Source organism: Tenrec ecaudatus, chromosome 18, assembly GCF_050624435.1.
Source record: "Tenrec ecaudatus isolate mTenEca1 chromosome 18, mTenEca1.hap1, whole genome shotgun sequence".
In the NCBI taxonomy this organism is placed as follows: domain Eukaryota; kingdom Metazoa; phylum Chordata; class Mammalia; order Afrosoricida; family Tenrecidae; genus Tenrec; species Tenrec ecaudatus.
Window position 1 is genome coordinate 17,807,162 of NC_134547.1, and position 20,421 is coordinate 17,827,582.

The 20,421-nt window shown below is 46.5% G+C and overlaps 1 protein-coding gene across 1 annotated transcript; it reads right to left on the reverse strand.

Annotated features, from left to right (window-relative positions):
• Positions 1-1,122: 1,122 nt before the first annotated feature.
• Positions 1,123-20,188, reverse strand: LOC142431860 (cytochrome P450 2B4-like). Its single transcript, XM_075536833.1, has 9 exons — positions 20,018-20,188; positions 16,982-17,144; positions 16,542-16,691; positions 13,929-14,089; positions 10,846-11,022; positions 10,353-10,494; positions 9,047-9,234; positions 8,740-8,881; positions 1,123-1,304 (listed from the first exon to the last, which is right to left on the reverse strand). The coding sequence occupies exons 1-9, from the start codon at positions 20,186-20,188 to the stop codon at positions 1,123-1,125; spliced, it is 1,476 nt and encodes a 491-aa protein (XP_075392948.1).
• Positions 20,189-20,421: the final 233 nt, after the last annotated feature.

Genomic DNA, 20,421 nt, shown 5'->3' on the forward strand with positions numbered 1-20,421 from the left:
GGCATGAAAAATCAAGCCTAGTGGGCAGGCAGAATAAGGGGCATGCTGTGCCCACTGGAAAATGAGGGTTTATTGAGGAGCATCAGAAGATGTGGCGGGGGGGGGGGGAGACAGGTCTAATGGGGTGGGTGTCGAGTTCCAATGTGAGATCATCAGGAACTGACTGAGCCATTCATTCCTCAGCACATATTCAGGACTCCCACTACAGGTATTGGAACTACTGGGGGTAAAGAGACAACAACATCAGGTGAGGAAGAGATGGTCTCAGGTCCCTGAGACCTGACAATAATTGAGTCACGCACAGAAGGGCACCTGGCGTGGGCACATCAGCTTTTGGTGTTTATTAAAAGGGAGTATCAGAGAGGGCAGGGCACCAGAATCACACGACTCAGGAGGGGCACAGGCTCAGGAGAGACCTCACAGTTGGAAAAAGTAGGCAGAACTAGCTAAGAAGTAGGACTATTCGAAAATTGAAGAGGCTTCCCTGGAGCATTGGAATTCTGGCCCCAGACATACAAACAGAGGCTGTGGCTCCTCCACTCACTGACATTATTCAACCTTGGACAACCGGTATCATTCCCAAGGGGGCTCTGTTTGCACAGCTGTAAAATGGGCCTGATTGTTGCCCTCGCCACACAGGGCTGTGGAGAGGAGAACTGGACTCAGCGTGCATGGGGAGTCCTTTGAGTCCGGCTCTCCTGGGGCACTGGGCAGGGATAGATGACACTGTGGTTGGCTTGAGCCACGGAGGAAGGCGCTCAGCCTGCAGAGACATGGCAGCTGAGAAGTCCTATGCCAAGTGTCCCCTGAGAAGCCCACTTTCTTGAGGTACAACAAGGAAGGAGTTGGTCTCTCTGAGGTTGCTTCCCACTTCTGGAATTACTTCCCAGAAGGAATGCAAAAAGACCTCCTGGTGTCTACAGAAAACTTGCAGTATGGTAGAAGGAGACGAGATGTTAATAATGACCTTCAAATTGGGAGCGACAACCAAGACAGGGGAAGGGTCCTGACCTGCAGCAGGTCTCTCAGATGCGGAGAATGGATGGGCATCAGGGAGCATTCTCATGAGAGTTGGGAACCCCGGAGAGCCCCCGGGATCTTTTGGCTCTTGACCCTGCCCCCTCACCGGGGCAGGAAGCGGATCTGGTACGTGGGGGGTACTTTGCCCACACCAGACTCCCGGGGCGTGAGGTCGATCTCTTCAGGGGCCACCGATCCAGCCACAGAGAAGTTCTGGAGAATGGTGGTGAAGAACATGAACAATTCAGTCCGGGCAATGCCTTCGCCGAGGCAAATTCTCTTCCCTGTGGACAAAGAGAGAGAGGTCACCCAAGCGGGCCTGAAACAGGGACAGCGACTATGTGAGTCGTTCATGGCCAGGGTTTTGCATGGAGGTGACCTTTCACCCTCAGCTCAAGGTATGCTTTGGAGGAAGCTCATGGCGTCCGTCGGGGTGACACGTTATGCTGCCAAGTCTAAACCACCAGCAACTCTGAGGCAGAAAAGAACGAGGTTCTCAACTCTGGTTCAAAAGTTACAGTCTCTGATGGCAATGCATGTACAAGTTTGCTTGATACAATTGATTCACAGATTTTTCCAATATCTGTATAAAATGATTTACTTTAAAAATTATTTGTGAAAATTATAGTCTCATTCCTTCCCTATTTAAAAAGTATTTGTTAAAATTATAGTCTCATTCCTTCTCTATTTACAGCGTATCTACAAACACACCAAACCCAAACCAAACTCACTGCCATAAAGTGGATGCTGATTCATAGCAACCCTATGGGACAGGCCTGTGAGCCTAGAACTCTTTCTTGTTGTTAAATGTATTCTTCATTGGGAGTTAATACATGGATCATACCATTCCATAGCTCAGTCATGTCAAGCAGATTGTACAATTGCTACCACATCAGTTTCCAAACAAGCTTTTCCATCTGGGATTCCTGGACATCATCTCTCGTTTAAACCTTCCCCCATCTCACAACACTGTACTCCACCCTGCAAAACAACCCCAAAACAAACCTTATTCTACTTGCTGTCCCTATAAGTTCATCAATATTGGGGTTGATATTTGGAGCAACGATCTAAATGGCTGTTCATAGACTAATGGGGAGTTAGCCCATGGGTAGTGTAAGGCTGGAGGTTCCTCAGCAGTACCTTGCCAGAAAGGCCTGGATCTACTTCTAACAAGTTGGCCTTTGAAAACTAGTCTGGATAGAGCAGAGGTTGTACATTGGTGCATATGGGAGCTGGAGGCACAGGGAATCCAGGGTGGATGATAGCTTCAGAACCAGGAGGTGAATGGCGATGCTGGGAGGGTAGAGGGTGAGTGGTTTGGAAAGGGGGAACTAATTACAAGGATCTATGTGTGACCTCCTCCCTGGGGGATGGACAACAGTGAAGGGGGTGAAGGGAGATGCCAGATAGAGCAAAATATGACAAAATAATAATCTATAAATTATCAAGGGCTCATGAGGGAGGGGGAGTGGGGAGGGAGGGGGAAAAATGAGGACCTGATGCAAAGGGCTTAAGTGGAGAGCAAATGCTTTGAAAATGATTAGGGCAAAGAATGTAGAGATGTGCTTTATACAATTGATGTATGTCTATGTATGGATTGTGATAAGAGTTGTATGGGCCCCTAATAAAATGTTAAAAAGAAAGAAAGAAAGAAAACTATATGGAAACAGATCTATTCTGACAAAAGGAAGAAGCACACCACCCTGCCCCAACTCGATTGCTGAAGACAAAGCGGGTGCATAAGCAAATGTGGTGAAGAATGCTGGTGGTACCTGGCTATGAAAAGATATAAAGTATGGGGGTCTTATAGGTGGAAGATAAACAAGAGGCCATCTAACTGAGAAACAACAAAGCCCACATGGAAGAGGAACACCAGCCTGTGTGATCACACAGAACCAAAGACCAGCAAAATCATAGCAGTGTTCATTGTGCATTGTGAATGAGGGGAAGTGCAAAGTGGGGAGTGCCTATCTGTGGGAAACTGGAAACCCCCTTGCAGAAGGGTCGCTGGGAGGAGACGAGCCAGTCAGGGTGCAGTGTAGCAATGATGAAAACTCCAATTTTCCTCCAGTTCTTGAATGCTACCTTCCCTCTCTGCCCCCCATCATGATCTCAGTTCTACCTTACAAATCTGGCTGGACTGGAGGATGTGCACTGGTACAGATAGGAACTAAAAACACAGGGAATCCAGGACAGATGATCCCTTCAGGACCAGTGGTAAGAGTGGCAATACTGGGAAGGAGGAGGGAAGGTGAGGGAGAAAGGGGTAACTGATTACAAGGATCTACATATAACCTCCTGAAGGGTGGTGTTGGACAGTGTAAGATATGACAAAATAATAATAATTTATAAATTATTAAGGGTTAATGAGGGAGGGTGAGGAAGGAGGGGTAAAATGAGTGGTTATCAAGGGCTCAAGTAGAAAGCACATGTTTTGAGAATGGTGAGGGAAACAAATGTACAAAAGTGCTTGACAGAATGGATGTATGTATGGATTGTTATGAGTTGTACATGCCCCAATAAAATGATGTTTTAAGTAGTGTCATTAAATGTCTGCTGGAGGCATTAGTTTGTTTGTTTGGTTGGTTTTGGAGTCAATAAGAAAAGTACTCTTGGTGCATATAGGAGCTGGAGGCACAGGGAATCCAGGGTGGATGATACATTCAGGACCAGGGGTGTGAGGGGCGATACTGGGAGGGAAGAGGGTGAATGGATTGGAAAGGGGGAACCGATTACAAGGATCTACATGTGACTTCCTCCCTGGGGGATGGACAACAGAGAAGGGGGTGAAGGGAGACGCCGGATAGGGCAAGATACACCAAAACAACAATTTATAAATTATCAAGGACTCATGAGTGAGGAGGGAGTGGGGAGGGAGGGGAAAATAAAATGAGGACCTGATGCAAAGGGCTTAAGTGGAGAGCAAATGCTTTGAAAATGATGAGGGCAAAGAATGTACAGATGTGCTTTATACAATTGATGTATGTATATGTATGGATTGTGATAAGAGTTGTATGAGCCCCTAATAAAATGTTTTAAAAAAAAGAAAAAGAAATGTCCTCTTGTTTTTTAAGGAATTCAAATGCTGGCATCGTCCAGACAATCCTCACAGGTTTGTGGATAAGTGTGATGAAGTTGAACTGCTGGAACATTTGGACGTGCATCACTGCCAGAGACCCCCCACCTGCATTAAAAATTCACACCCAGCTGGGAAAAATAAAGGTGACCTTCTGAGAAAGCCCTGGGGCAGTTCTCCCTGCCTTGAATGGTCGCCCTGAGTCCGCATGGACAACATGAGAGGGAGCGTGAGCCCTTTGAAACTGAAGTCGAATCTTCATGTGAATCTGCCATGAACATCGTTCCAAGAGAGAGTCTGTAACCTTCATTAGATCCCCCAAAGAAGTCAGGGACCGCAAAGACAGTAAGGACCCAGTTCTCTCTCTCTCTCTCTCTCTCTCTCTCTCTCTCTCTCTCTCTCTCTCTCTCTCTCTCTCTCTCTCTCTCTCTTACTCTGGGTGTTTGTGTGTCCTCCACCTGTGTAAAAGTCTGCATTCTTCTGACTTGATGGTTTGAACGTTCATCATACAAAACCAACCCACTTGCCACCATGGAGTCTCTCCGGGCTCAGCGTGACCCCGGAGGACAGGGTGGGGCTGGCCCTGTGGGTTTCCAACACCGGAACTTTTGACTGGGCTGGAACGCCTCGTGCTCCTCCACACAGCTGCTGGCGGTTCAGAACTGCTGACCTTCACATTAGCAGCTTGACCGGTAACCCCCATGACACCAGCAGCGGTATAGAATTCATGTTCTCTACTTCACAGGCTCATTGTAGGAACGAAGGAGTGAATATTGCTGAACCACCTGAGAATCACACTCGAACCATAGTAAAATCTATCCCTTTGTGTGTGCTTCAGGGGGTGCGCGGGGTGGGGCGGGGGGGGGGTGTCTCTGGCATTATGTGAGTGCCTATCTCTGATTTCCTGCCTCAGCGTCAGACCTGTGAACTTCAAGGCTTCTGCGGGGAAAAACCCCGAATTGTATACCAACTGTGGGGTATATGGGGACTGATGGCCATGAGGAAAGGGTGCATGGCTCCCCCCCATCCCCCGCCCCCCAAAGAACAAACCCACTGCCATCAGGTCAATGCTGACTCAGAGTAACCCGCTATGGGCTTCCCAGACTTTAAGGGTTTCAAAGAATAGAATGCCCCGTCTTCCTCCTGCGGAGCTGCTGGTGAGCTTGCAGAGACATGAGACCACGGAGCCAGAAAAGGAAGGCAGGGACACGGGACCTCTCTCTCTTTTACGTCATGGACGGTTCATTGGCCATAATTCGCAAGGCAGTCACATTCCCAGCCTGGCATCTAAGGGAAGTTCCAGATCCTTTGGGCAGATCCTTAGAGAAGACAGGAGCCTCCATGTGCTCAGGGGAATGCCTGGACTGGTTCTTCTCCTATAACTGGTTCTGTGGCCCAGGTCTTCCTTGGATTAAACCCATAGACGAATGCCTGCTGCCTCCCTCCCAAGGCACCCTTCCCTTTCACACACGTAGGGCTGTCTGCTTGGCATCATCTGAACACCCACTGTGCCCAGGGGGTTTTCTTTCTGCCCGCACACATCTGACTCAGCCTTTTTCTTGCCCATACTTGTGCTTGTCTCTGTTTCTCTTCTCTATGTCTGCTTTCTTCTTGCATCTTGTTGCGCTCTCTGTTTCTATCTGGTGCTTTTTCTCTCTCCCTCTCTAAAGGTCTCTTGACTCTTATGCCCTCTCTGTTTCTCTCTCCACTAGGTCATTCTCTTGTATCTTTCTGGCTTTCATTCTGTTTCTCTTTCTATTCTCCCACTTCTACCCTCCCCATGTGCTCACTCTCTTTTTCTCTGTCTTTCATTCTTCATCTCTCGCTAACTCTATTGTCTCTTGTTCATTCTTCCCATTTGTCCCCCTCTGTTTCTCATTTTCCTGATCATGTCATTTATACATTGGGCTGCTAATCTCAAGGCCAGCAGTGTGAGCCCAACAACTACTCAGAGAGAGAGAGATGAGGCTATCTCTTCCCATGAAGATTTACAGCCCCATCAACGTTAGCACCCAGTTCTCCTCTGTCCTATAGAGTTGCTATGAGTCAGAATCGACATGATGGCAGTCGGTTTAACCTATCTTGATCTTGATCTCTACACATCTCTACCTCAATCCAAACTTCAGGGGGAGCTTTCAGGTAGAGAGGTTAATGTCATCCCACTGCCCCCGGGGTGTTTCCCAACTCTCATTTAAGATGATATGAGAGATGAGGCCATTGCTGCTTAGCAGAAGCACAGGATTGGGTACCTCTCTCTGAGATCCTCTTTTCTCCCTAAGGAGACAGAATCAAGGGAATTGAGTGTTTCTCTGCATGGGGCCAAAGGGAGGAACCCTAACTTCTAATTCCTTCTTTGGATTTCAAGAGCCTGCCCAGCTGAGCTTTCTACCTTATTCCCTTCTTCAATGTGTACCCCAGATAAAAAGAATCCTTTGCAATCTCTCCAACACATGATGCCATGATATCATCTCTACCTTCAGGCCCTTGCTGCTCTCTCTACTTGGAACATTTTTTTTGTGGTTGACAAACATTCAACATCTGGTCTTGGTTTAGAAAGCTAACTCCCCTACCCCCACCACACCCCGAGGAATATGACCAACAGAAACCAAGGGGGAAAGGAGAGAGCAGTTGGTGTGAGATATAAAAATAATAATTTATAATTTATCAAGGGGGCATAAGGCTGGGAGCGGGCGAGGGAGGGCAAAAAGAGGAGCTGAAACCAAGAGCTGAAATCGGAAGAAAAATGTTTAGAAAAGAATCATAGCAACATATATACAAATATGCTTGGTACAATTGATGTGTGGGTTGTTATAGGAGTTTTAAGAGCTTCCAATAAAATGATCATTTTAAAAAAGAAAGAGGGGGGACACCTATTCCTTAAGTAAGTTTTTCTTATTAAAAACTCGCTGCAATGAAGTTGATTTTGACTCATTATGGCTCCAAGGACAGGGTGCAACTGGCCCCCTGGGTTTCTGAGACTGAAATTCTCTAGAGGAGGATGCCTCATCTTTCTCCTGCAGTGCAGCTGGTGGTTTCAAACTGCTGACCTTGTGGTTAGCCACCCAATGTGTAACCGACTCTGCCATCAGGGATCCTGATTTCCCTTGTAGGTTCCCAAGATGAGTCAATATATTCTGAAGTGTGCTTCCAAATCCTTCAGCTACACTGTGATTTTTCTGGTGTGAGGCTGTGTGTCTCTGTGTGACTTACTCATGCCTTACATTCAGTCCCTAACAGAGCATTGGGTTCAAAATAGTACTCAATCTTTTTTTTTTATTTTTAGGTAAATGAATATAGGGGTCTTTCAGAAAACAATTTCAGTCAAGTTGGTTCCAATTCATGCATGTCACAGAACTGTGCCTGTTAGGGTTTTCAGTGGAAGCTTTTTTTCAGAATTAGATCTTCAGGTCTTTCATCTGCCTCTGGGTGGACTTGAACTTCCAACTATTTGGTTAGCACTCAAATCACCATGATCATTGCACAGAAAGAGATGAAAATATTTGCCCAATATTCTGCTTACCAAGATGTGTGTTGGAGCAAAGTGGGGACATAAGAAAATGTGGAGAAGAAAGATGATGGTGGCTGGGTATCAAAAGATATACCATCTGGGGTCTTAAAGGCTTCAAGATAAACAACTGGCTATCTAGTTGAAAAGCAGCAAAGCCCACATGAAAGATGCACACCAGCCTTTTGGTCACAAGGTGTCCATGGGATCAGGTATCAGTCATCAAAGAACAAAAAATCATATCAGTGTAAATGATGGGGAGTGCAGAGTGGGGACCCAAATCCCATCTGTAGGCATCTGGACATTCCCATACAGAAGGGTCACAGGGAAGAGACGAGCAAGTCTGGGTGCATTCTAGAACCGAAAAAACATACAACTTTCCTCTAGTTCTTTAATGCTTCCGCTGCCCGCCAACCGCCACCACTATCATGATCCCAATTCTACCTAACAAATCTGCCTAGACCAGAGGATGTACACTGGTACAGCTAGGAACTGGAAACACATGGAATCCAGGACAGATGATCCTTCAGGACAAGTGGTGAAAGTGGCAATACAAGGAGGGTGTTAGGAAGGTGGGGTAGAAAGGGGGAACCTATCACAAGGATTCACATATAACTCCTTCCCTGTGGGGCAGACAAAAGAAAAGGGGATGAAGGAAGAAGGCAGCAGTGTAAGACATGACAAAACAATAATAATTTATAAAGGGTTCATGAGGGAGGGGTGTGTGAGGAGGGAAGAGAAAAATGAGGACGTGATACCAAGGGCTCAAGTAGAAATAAATTATTTTGAGACTAATGATGACATCAAATGTACAAATGTGCTTGAAACAATGGATGGATGGGTGGACTGTGACAAGGCTTGAACGAATCCCCAACAAAACTATTTTAAAACACTAAATGACCTTTTAAAACAGAGTTGTACAAGCCCCCAATAAAATGATTTTTTAAGTGTGTTTTAGAGCTACATCTCATGTCTTAACTCCTCTCAGGTGGAAAAGGGGGGTAATGGAAAGAGGTCATGGGGGGAAAAGCTAAGGGCATCTAATATTGCTCAATAAACGGGGTATCTCCTCGTTTGCTTAGAGGAGAGACTGAAACCTCACTCTGGAATCTGCAAAAAGGAGTGTAGCTCCACTCACCCACGGAGAAAGGCATAAAAGCATCAATATTCTTCAGTGCCCCTTTGGCATCCAGAAAGTGGTCTGGGTTGAAGTCATCTGGTTTTTCAAAGTAATGTGGGTCATGGAGAGCAGAGCTCAGGATGGGGAACACCTCAGTGTCCTGAGGGAGGGGTACACGAAACAGATCGACATAGTGCACCATCTCCCCACCTCCACCCAAGAAAAACAACACCAAAAGAGCCCGCATTAGCAAAGAGGTCATTTGCTGTTGAAGGAAACGCAGGATTCCCATACAGAAGATATGCAGGAGCCCATCAGGCCTTACCTTGGGGATGATGTACCCTCGGAAGTTCGTGTCTTTGATGACCACATGGGGCATACCCATGGGCACGAAGTCCCCGAATCGCTGGATCTCATGAATGACCGCATCGGTGTATGGCATTTTGACTCGGTCATCCAGAGCTGGAGCTCGATGGGAGCCAATCACCTGGTCAATCTCCTTGTGGACTTTCTCTGCACATGAGAAGGGGCCCCGTGCACCTCTGATTCACTTAATTGAAGCAAACAGTGCCAAGAGACCTTCCAGTGGGGGGATGCGCGTTCTAGGAGTCAACAAGTCAGGAAACATCTACAGTGAAGGGTAGACTGTGAACACAGCTCAGAGTAACTAGTTGGAGAGGGGAGATGAAGAGGGAAGATACAAGGATTCTTCCCCTCTGAAATGCTGTCACCTCTCTCCCCACACGGACAAGAAGAAACACACAAATGCACACACACAGCTTCTCCAACCTTAAAGGAAAATATGTTGGACATTCCCTTATGGGTTGACATTTTTATAGAGTCAAGATAATCTGTAGGAAAGTTTTTTCTTTTTCAGAATTCTCTCTCCAACATTAGGAGTCCTTGCATATGTGTTATATGCAAAGCTGCACATCCTCATGTGTAACGAAGTCCTCCGGAATATGACAGTGAAATCGAGCAACAGATGATTTCATGACCAACTAAATGAATAAGGGAATCAATGCATCCATCAAACAATTGATGAATGAATCCAGGATTCGAAAGGTTAATGAATGAACAAATCGATGAATTAATTCGGTATTCGGGTATCTCTCAATGAGATCAATTGGTAAATCATTGATCAATAAATGATCCATAGATAAATAAATCAATGAATGAATAGAGCAGATGGGTGAATAAATGGATGAAAGAATGGCTCTGTGGGAAGAATAAATAGATTGGTGAAAGAATGAGTATGTAAAAAAATCAATGGATGGTTAGATTGAATACAGGCTCATAAAGTAGAGAATGCTTGAGCAAATAAATAACTTATTCCATAGGCAAATGAAATCATTAACGAAAATATTAATCAAAGCAGGCCTTGAGGGATGGAAAGATGACAGATAAATCAAGCTGTTAGGGGTTAAAGATGAAAATTTGAGGGAAGAGCTCTTCAAATGACCCAGCCATCGAAAGGGCTGGGTTAGTTGGGAATTACCCCAAGACCTGTAGAGCCACTCAGGCCGAAACAAGAGCTGCCTCTCTGCCACAGAGGACCGATAATTCCACTTCTGCAAGTCAAAGCGGGGACAAGAGATCCCTCCTGGCTGGTCTGTCTCTGCCCCACCCACCTGTGATGTGAGGGTATTTGAGCATGAGCAGTAACCCATAGCGGAGACTGGTGCTGGTGCTCTCGGTGCCAGCGAAGAAGAGCGAGAGCACGGTGAGGATGAGGTTCCGCTGATGGAACTCGGTGTCCTTGTCGGACTTCTCCTGGGTGGAAAAGACAAGGCTAGGGTGAGGAAAGCTGGGGCCTGGGCATCCGACACCTGTTCCCCAGCCTCAGTCATGCCTGTCTTTCCTGCTTTGTCTTCCATCGCCCACCCTCTTCACCCCTGTCGCTCCCCAAGCTCATCTCTCTCCGTCTTGCTCTGCTTCCATCTTCCCATCTTTCTGGTTCATTGATCTTTGTCTCCCAGCTTCCCTCTTCCGGTTCAATCTCAGTTTCTCCTCCCTCAGCATCTTCTCATCGCCTCTTTCTGCGTTCTCTTGCTCCCATCCCCTCCATGGCCTCTGTTCCAGTCTCCCCCTCCCTTCTTCTCCCTCCACCCCTCCTCTACCCACTTTGTCCATGCGGAGCAGAAAGGTATCAATGAAGTCCCGGGGTGTATTGGGGTCCAGGGTTGCTCGGTGCTGCTCCACTCTGCGGAAAATGAAGGTGTTGATTTCTAAAATGTTTCTGTAGATTTGTTGGTGTGTGCCGGGAAAGTGCTTCAGGACATTCGAGAAGAGCTCAAACACCTGAAAGACAGAAGAAGCCAGGAGATGAGGTCTGCCTGGGGCTGCTGGGGAGGGAAGGGTGAAAGAGGTCCACCCTGCTATGTCCTAGACCCTCCTCCTGGAACCCATCACTGACGAAGATGGAGAGCTGCCTCCCCCTCCGGGCTCCAGGTTTTGACGTCGACTCCTATTAGTTGACATCTCTCCCTCTCTGCCCTGCTGAATCTGTTGGTTTGTGTGGGGTTTTTTCAGTCTGCCATCTCTCTGGCTCTGTGTCTTCGCTGCTTACACCCACTCTCACACTATCCCTGTCGCTATGTATTTCCATCTGTGTGTCTTTCTCTCTTTGATTTTCTCTCTCCCTGACAACGTGTTTCTCTATCCCCCTTTCTACTGATTGATCACTTCATTGATCCAAGCGCCTCACTCTGACTCTGTGATTCCATCGAGCTGTTAGCCTCCTGCCTCTCCTTCTGTGTTTTCCTACTTCATCCACATGTCCTTCCGTTTGCCTCCACCTCCTTGTAGTATTGCTCCTTTACCACCTCTTTCAGTGGGTGTGTCTTGGTTGCACCTGGGTGTGTGTGTGCGTGTGTGTGCGTGCGCGCATGTGTGTGTGTGTATGATTACCACCTCAGCCTGTTCTCATTCTTCTCCTTGCCTCTCAGTCCCTCTGAATCTCCCTTGCTGTGCCGATGCACAAAATGAGGCTGCTGCTGACTCCTTGGGCCTTTTATTTATTTTGGCGCATACTCATTTTTCTACTGCTTTATCTGGGGATAAAAACAATTGTAGTAATTCCCCCCAGATGCAAAAATGTGTAGAGTAAGGTGTGAAAGTCATCTTTGATATCTCCATTTAGAGATCATCAATGTTAGCTATTTGGTATCTCTCCTTCCAGACCTGTGCGTGAGTGTGTGTGTGTGTGTGTGTGTGTGTGTTCTCAGCACCAGGCGCATATTGGAATCATGTGTTGGACTTGGCTCAGATACTACCCCTGCACCTCATCCTAGATTAGAACCCTCAATAAGAGGTCCTGGGTACCTGTATTTGTGGCAACCCCATATGTGAATCTAATATCTATAGCTATAACAGAGAGAGTGCAATATTTGTCAATCCAACATTTGTCATTCAGACAGTTCAATAAAGCCTGTTTTATCAATCATGTCATACAATGATAACCAATATCAATTGCCATATTTTTCACTCGATAAAAGCTAACTAAATGGTTTCACTCAAAAAATACAATAGATAGATAGGTGGTTAGTCAATAAACAGACACATTGCAAGCGTTTTGTTTTGTTTAAGTGGAACCTTTTTGTTATCATCTGGGGGTGGTTGTTTTAAAAAGCAACATCAGAGAGAGAAGAAAATGGGGAAGCAAATGGGGAAATGGGGTTTCTTATTTTCACTTGTCCATTCTTCAGATGAGGGAGAGACTTTGCCAAAGACTGACAAAGATGCAAAGGCAGATGGGGTTAGAAGAGTAGAGACTGAGAGTCTGATTCGTTCTATTATCTTCTCAACTTTGTCTTTCAAGAGCCCTTTCTCTTCGCTTCTTCATCTTCTTTAGCTTGTTTTCTCTCTAGCTCCTCTCATTTCTCCTTCTCTTCTCTCCTCCAATCACTCTGATTTTTTTTTAGGTCTCTCCCTGCCTCTCGTGGCCCCTGATCAGTGGGAACAGTGTGTGTGTTTGGCTACTAACCAAAAAGTGAGTGTTCGAGTGCCCCTGAGGTGTCTCAGAAGAAAGGCGTGATGCGTTCATTACTTCTGAAAAATCAACCACTGGAAACTCCGTACAACACAGTCAGTCTGGGGAGACTGGGGAGTCCCTAGGTGATGCAAATGCTTTAGAAGCTTGGCTGCTGATCAAAAAGATGGAAGTTCAAATCTACTCAAGGATGCCTCCCAGAAAGGCCTAGTGATCCACTTCTAAAGAGTTCAAAGAATAAAAACCCTATGGAGCTCGTCTTGAGAGACGCCGACATCTACTGGCTCAACCGAGTTCACAAAGACAACGGTCTACATTCCACTTGGATGAGTAGCGACTGGGACCTTAAAAGGTGGTGAGCAGCTCTCTCAGGTGTGACAGTTGGTCTTTCCCCGGCCAGAAGGAAGAAGAGTGATGAAAATAGAAGCACAAATGAAAACACACAGTACACACTGCTGGAATCCATAGTAGTTGGTGCCCCGCTATCACTGCCATCAGCTCCCCAAAGGATCATGTTAAGTGGTCCTAGGTAGAGTACGTGAAAACATGGGTGAGGGGCCTAAAAAACATAAAAGAGACCAGGCTGACTACTTCAGGTCTGGGACTGAATGCACCGTCATGTTATAAAAATCCACTCCCTACGATTCAAAGGGTGTTGACCCAATGACAGAGCTCAGAGGGTTAGGAAGGTAAGAGGAGTGGAAAGGGGAAGTGGGACCTGGTACTTGCTTTGGATGCCTTGGAACAAACTATGTGTGAATTGTTGAACATAAGATGGATGAGCTGCTCTGTAAACCTTCACTTCATTCACACACACAAAAAAAGTTTTCAAAAGCTAACTGCCATCTAATTACAACTAAATAATAATCAAACCCAAACCCTATGCAGCACAGTTCTACCCTGACACGCATGGTCACCATGAGTAGCAGTTGATTGACTCCACAGCATATTTTGTTTTGTTTCTCCCTGACTCTCCCTCTGTCTCTTACGACCTCCTCCACTACACCCTTTCCTTCTCATAGTCTCTCGCTCCCCGCCTCACAGACTCTCCCTTCCTCTGGGACCCTGTGTCTCCCATCTCTGTGTGGTGTCACCTTTCCCCCACAACCCTACGCTACATCGGTGTGCCCAAAATACAGACCACGACTCTCCCTGCCATGAATGCTTACTGCCCCCCCCCCCATTTCCCTCCCTGTCCCCTCCCTCCCTCGCTGACCTGGCTGGAGAAAGAGTTGACCAATGCAAAGGACTGGTGGAAAATATCCAGCAGCCTCAGGAATTCTGGGTCTTTGTAGGCGAAGCGTTCTCCAAAGACAATGGAGCAGGTGATGTTGGCCGTGATGGCGTGGAACAAGAAGGTGGGGTCCAGTAGAGCTCCTAGAAGGAGAAGTGGGCAGGTCAACGGACAGGAAGTCAAGAGGACATGGATTTGCCTGCTGACTCATCTCGGTCTTCTCCACTGCTCCACCTCCACTGCTCCACCTCCACTGCTCGGGAGTCACTGCAAGAACAGTAGCATCTAACTGGCTGTCTCTTACAATAGATACCCCAGGTCCCAATCGAAGTATGTCACCTATGGTGCCATTTGATTCTCACCACAGCCCTGTGACAAATCAATTACTTAGTTTTCTAAATGGGCAGGCAGAAAGATGAAAGCATTCGGACAATCTCATAACAGCTACGAATTGCTGATGGAGCCAGCATTCAGACCCAGACAACCTGGTGACAGAATCATAGCTGTTGATCCTTATGCTACATCTTCTGGGGGACCTCAGCTCTGTGAGCCTTTGCTCAACTCTGTGAACAAGTCCCAGGGCAGTTGGTGACACAGAGCAGGTGATCAGTTTATGCACACTGAAAAGGCTTGATCCTACCAATCCCTGTCACTCTTCCTTCATCAACTCTCTTCCCTCTAATTCTCCGGCCTTCACTTGTCTATTGATGTCTATATGAATATGATCCAGGTTTCCCCCCGTTCCTGATTGAAGAAGGTGGTTGTGGGCTGGGAGTTCAAGGACATCCAATTGGTGCTGCCTCTCTTTAATTATACTTTGTCTGTCTTCCCTTGTTTCCATTGGTAGCTCTGTCTATCTGTATGTATGTCTAATTGGTGCATGTGTGAGAACCAACCTTTTGCCATTTTGATGTTTTTCATAAACACAGTTAAGAGGCTCACTGAGTTGTTTGGCCATCATCCAAAACTGTTCCCCAATTTTTTCCACCACCCTCAAACAGATGCTCAGTGTTCCCTAAGCCTTAAGATCTCCTTTTCTCCTCCCTCTGCCTGCTGACCACTAATCAACAGGAGTCTTCACACCAGTGGTTCTCAACCTGTGGATCGCAACATCTTTGGGGTCAAATGACCCTTTCACAGCAGTCGCCTGACTCTTAACAGTAGTAAATGACAGTGATGAAGTATCGACAAAAATAATTTATGGTTAGGGTGGTCACCACACATGAGGAACTGTATTACAGCGTCGTCGCATTGGGAAGGATGAGAACCACTGCTCTACACACCTGTAGACTCTAGGTATTTCATATAAGAGGGATCATATAATTGTGGGCCCATCACTTCATACACACTAGGATGGCTAGTGCTGTTTTGTTTCCTTTTTTAGCAACAATAACCAAAAAGAATAGACAAGAACGTTTGTTGGTGAGGCTCTGGAGACAGGGGAGTCCTCGCCTGTGGCTGGGGGGACTGTAACCTCTGTGAAAATAGTTTGACAGGCCTTGAAACCACTCATTTAGTTATGCGACTTGAAAATTTAAGTGAATTACTCTCTAATTTCCTGTCTCCTCATAACCCCACCTTTCTTGTCTTCTGCCTCTTGAGTCTCTTCCACCATCAGTTGTGGTCTCTATTTGTCTCTATCCTTTCTTTTTTCTTGCTCCGCCATCTCTAACTTTGTCTCCTTCCCTGCCTCTTTGTCCATTGTCTCCTTCTTTCTTTTGATCACAGCTCGCTCTGCCTCTATGTCTCAATGGCTCCCTTTGTCTCTTTCTCCTCTGGTCTTTACAGATATGTTCCAGGGTATTTTCAGAGAGAGTTTAATAAAGAAAGTGGTAAAGCTTGAAAATAAAGGAGATGGAGATGATCACAGAGTTGTAGCCCCCTCGCTGTGCCCGCTGAACCCCTGAGCTCTTCTGGAGAATCCAGAAACAGCCAAAAGCAATTCCTTGAGGGCCCTTCCACTGTCCAACTGGCTCTGCTCCCAGCCAACTCATCAGCCGCTCAGCCAAGGAAAGGAAAGTTCAATTGACTCGCCCAACACGTCTGTCCATTTTTTCTTTCCTCCTTGCTTTCCTGATATACATACTATAACATTCTATACCATGTGATATCATAGTGAGCCCTGGGAGTGCCAATGGTGCAGTGGTCAGTGGCTAACACCAAGGCTGGCCGTTCAACCAACCGAGCAACCCGATGAGACAAGCACCTGGTAATCCATTTCCAGACTGCCCGGCTCCTGGGGAAGCCCTTCTCTGCCCCATGCAGTTGCTATGGTTTGGAATCTACTAGATGGCACTTCCCAGTAGTTATTGCAGTGCATCCTGTTCCCCCATGCACTGCTTCCCTGGAATACAAGCTAAGAGCATAGATCTTCCACTTGTTCTCTGGCATCCTGTAGATTTCCTATCTTTCGCCAGCTCTGTGCTTTCCTCCTACCCACCTCTGTTGAATCCCTAGACCCCTACTTCTCCCTCTAAACCCTTGAGAGTCTCTCAGTTTCCATCTCTCTCTCTCTCTCTCTCTCTCTCTCTCTCTCTCTCTCTCTCTCTCTCTCTCTCCCGCCCCCCACCCTCCTTCTCTCTCTCCAAAGCTCACCCTGGGATTTCCAAAGCTCTTCCACCAGACACTGAGCCTCTTCTTGGATCCGCTCCTCCATGCTCCGCTTGCCCATCCCAAAGTCCCTCATGGTGGCCAGAGAAAATCGCCGGAGGGTCTTCCAGCGCTCTCCGTTGGCAAAAATGACACCTGGGGTGGGAGAGGAAAGAGGGGTGGGAGTGAAGCACAGGTTGTAGAAGGGGTTGAAAGGTGACCCAGAGTCCCTCTCTACAACCCCTGTCTTCTTTGACCCCCTTTATCCTCCCAAGCCCACTTTCCCTCATGCCCTGGGATGAGTCTGCAGTTCTGCCTCCACGAAGCGGTCGAGGCTCAGAAACTCACAGGGCAGTTCTGCTCTGTCCTACAGCCATGCTTTGGGTCAGAATCGACTTCACCGCAGTGCGTGTGCGTCTGAGATGCTGCCGCTTTCAGGCTCTTACCATATCCTTGGAAAGCTTTGTCAACGGCAGCAATTTTCCCCCGGCCCGAGAAGGCGTCAGCTTGGTCCACCAGGGCTTCCCGTATGGCCTCCGTCCCACACAGCATGACCACCGGCCTGGGCCCCAGGTACACGGTGAACACATCCCCGTATTTCTCTCGGAACTGCCAAGCATAGCACCACCCAAGACAGCGAATGAGTCAGTGTGTCCCTCTGTAGCCATTAAAAAACAAACAGTCTCAAGATCATACTTAAATTACATAGAAAAATATTTACTATCACCATTGCTGTAAGGGAAAACAAAGATTTATACACCAATAGGGAAGACTTTGATGAGGCCAGGGGGAGGGTGAGAACAGGAGGATGAGAGCAAATGGGTGTGTGTGTGTGGCAGAAATGGAGGGTTTAACAGGATAGTATCATTGATTTCATTTCGTGAGACCAGCTTTCTAATTTATATATATATATATAATGTTTATATATGGATTCGGAATCTAAATTGGCAAACAGAGTAATCTCAACAATAAGTAATATTTGATTCTGACTCTGAAACATGGCCCCATAGACTCAAACTTCGAACTTTCCAGTTAGCAGCCAAGACTGTTTACATTGAACCCTGGGACTCCTAACATGCCAATATCATGGGTGTGAATATCTGTTGAGCTGGGCACATGAGAGCTGTGCCATGTTTGAGATGATGTCAAACTCAATGAAAATGCACTTAAAATCAGAAATAGGGTTCCATCAATGTCAAAATCTCTCACCTGGGTCTCTGCCAACCCTCCTCCTTGGAATTCTACATCATCTCCTCTCTGAGGCCAGAGTGATCCTATTGAAATATCAATTCGCTGCTATCCCTAGTATGCCGTATTCCTTCCAATGCTTCTACGTCCTAAAACAAACTCTGAAGTCTTTGTCGTGGTGCACACAATCCCACATGGCATGTCCCCATAATCCCACTAACTTTTCTCCTCCTCGCTCTCGGACTTGAAAACCAGCCTCAGTTGTTTCTCCTGACATGCAGGGCTGGTACCCGATTCACGGTTCCTGAAATGACCCTGGCCTTGCGCTGGTGTCCAGGACGAGGTCTCAGGAACACAGTAAAGTTGAGTCTGTCTGTTTTGCCCTGTCTCTCTTTCCATGTTCCTTTCGTTCCATGCACTAAAAATTGTGGAATACGCGCTGTCCTTACCAGGAACTAATGCTGCGACTGAACGTGTTTTTCCTACGGTAAATAAAGTGTAGACATCAGAAAAATCACAGTTAAGTGTGGAGAATCTGAAAGCCATTTTATGTGTGAAATATAATTTAACAAAATATTGTGAAAAATTTCAAGATCTTTTAAACGACAGAAATCTACTTGAAAAAAAATCACTGAAAGGAGAACTATGCCAAAGAATAAAATAATACCATACATAATTTTGTAAATTGTACTTATGTTGAAATTTTTAAAAATGACTATACTAATTTTGCATTCTATGAAAAATTTTGTTGCTCAATATAGACCAAATTTTAATTAAGAACTCCGCCCTTCCCCCTCCGTCAATGGAGTCCCACTTTACCAATGTTAAAATCTGGTCACTTTAATCTAAAGGACAAAATCTAAATAAAAGACCCTTGAAATACTCACCTCTCTGGTAAAGTATTTTCTCCAAAAAGAAAGGAAGGAAGAAAACAATGAAGATTAGACTAGAGATGGAGGAAATAGAGAGGGTAAAGAGAAAAAAAGAAACCATAGAGAAAAACAGCAAAGCCAAAAGTGTGTTCTCTGAAAACATTGATAGTATGGACAAACTTTTAGCTAGACTGGCAAGTTCAAAGGAGGAAGAGAGAAGATGCAAATAACCTACAATCAGAAATGAATGAGGGGACATTATTACAGGTCCTACAGAAATAGAAGGGTGTATGAGAGAATACTGCGAAAACTGTCCACCAACAAAGTATGGCATCTAGATGAAATGGACCAACCCCTAGAAACACACAAATTACCTAAATTGATTCCAGAAGAGACGGAAACTCCCACCAGACCTGTAACAAGTGAAGACATCAAACCAGGAACCCAAACCTCCCACCGAAGAAGAGTCCAGGGTCAAATGACTTCACTCAGTAATTGTACAAAACATTAAAAGAGTTAAAATTTTATAATAAAAAATAGAGCGTTGATGGGTCCAAAATTCAAGAAAGTGGAAGTGTTCAGAGGGACATAAAGCACCTCAAGTTCTCAAGTCATGGAAGGATGGGTCTTGCATGAGTCAATTGCATTGTTAATACATAGATGCAAAATTAAAATGGAATCGTGCCTAGAAAGCCGTGATTGTGAGCTGACTAAATGACCCACACATGGCAGCCACTCTTCTAGCGCATTAAGTTCCTTACTGGAGGCCTGCTGTTACACTAGTTATGCACTGGCTCAGATCACAGGGTCCAGAGATCAAAACCACCAGCTGCTCCACTGGAGGAAGATGAGGTTTTCTACTCGGTCAATGATTACCATTTCAGAAGCTCACAGGGGGCAGTTCCATCCTGTTCCATGGGGTCATGATGAGTCAGGTGTCAACTGGATGGCAGAGAGTTTGGAGAAGGACCTCATTGATGAGGAGTCCATTCCAAGTCTCCCAGAATCCATCCCTTCCCTTGCTGCTCTCCCTCCATGTCCATCTCCGCCACTGCCCTGGCTTGGACTCCAGCCAGTGTTTAGTGCCTCCACCTCTTTTTCGCTCCGCTAGTGGTGGTTGGCATCTAGGGACTCTATCAAGGGAAGCTCAGAAGAGTAAAATTCTACACCTGTGCCCCATATGCAGACACCTCTTCATAGCCATCTGCCCCCCTCCTAGAACAATGCCTGTGTCCTTTCAATTGAGCAGGAAGGATTGGGACAACCTGACCACAATCCACCAGGCTTCAGCTCCATGGACCTTACCTACCAACCAAGGGATGCACTCCATCCTGAGCCGGGATACCCAACTCTTTCTTAGGGATCCTTGAGTGATCCCCAAGTATCACAGCCATCCTGTGACCCCGTGCTTCAGGCTCTCACCCTCAGGAAGGATTTGAGTAGACCTCTTCTGTCCATCTGCAGAAGGTTCCCCAAAAAAGGCAGAGGACGGGGACCTGGAGGGAGGTGGCTGTGGGTCTTTGGGTGATTCCTGGCCAGGAGAAGTAAGAATCCTGTGAAGACAGCGAGGAGGAGGAGGACGCTGAGCTCCATGGCTCTAGGCTGTGTCTTCCACCCCAGTGCAGCTGGGACTGGAGCTGGGACTTTTATCTGAACCTGCCTCCTCGCTCGGTTGTCACCCATCAGTCCCACCTCCCCTTGCATCATTGTCCGTGAGTATGACCTTAGAAGAGGTGCCAAGGGATTCAAAATCCTCCTCTGGAGGCTCAGCAACTGCTCTTTCCCTCCTCTTTCACCCCCTCCCTTGTGTGGGCAGGGCCCCTGGG

Bases quoted from the DNA above. Each gene is read 5' to 3' on its own strand.
- LOC142431860 (XM_075536833.1), bottom strand. From the start codon at position 20,188: ATGGAGCTCAGCGTCCTCCTCCTCCTCGCTGTCTTCACAGGATTCTTA. The intron at 11,023-13,928 runs GTCAGCGAGGGA...TCTGTCTTTCAG, and splicing joins TCAACTCTTTCTCCAGCCAG to GTGTTTGAGCTCTTCTCGAA. The intron at 10,495-10,845 runs GTGGGTAGAGGA...TTTTCCACCCAG, and splicing joins TTCTGCTCCGCATGGACAAA to GAGAAGTCCGACAAGGACAC.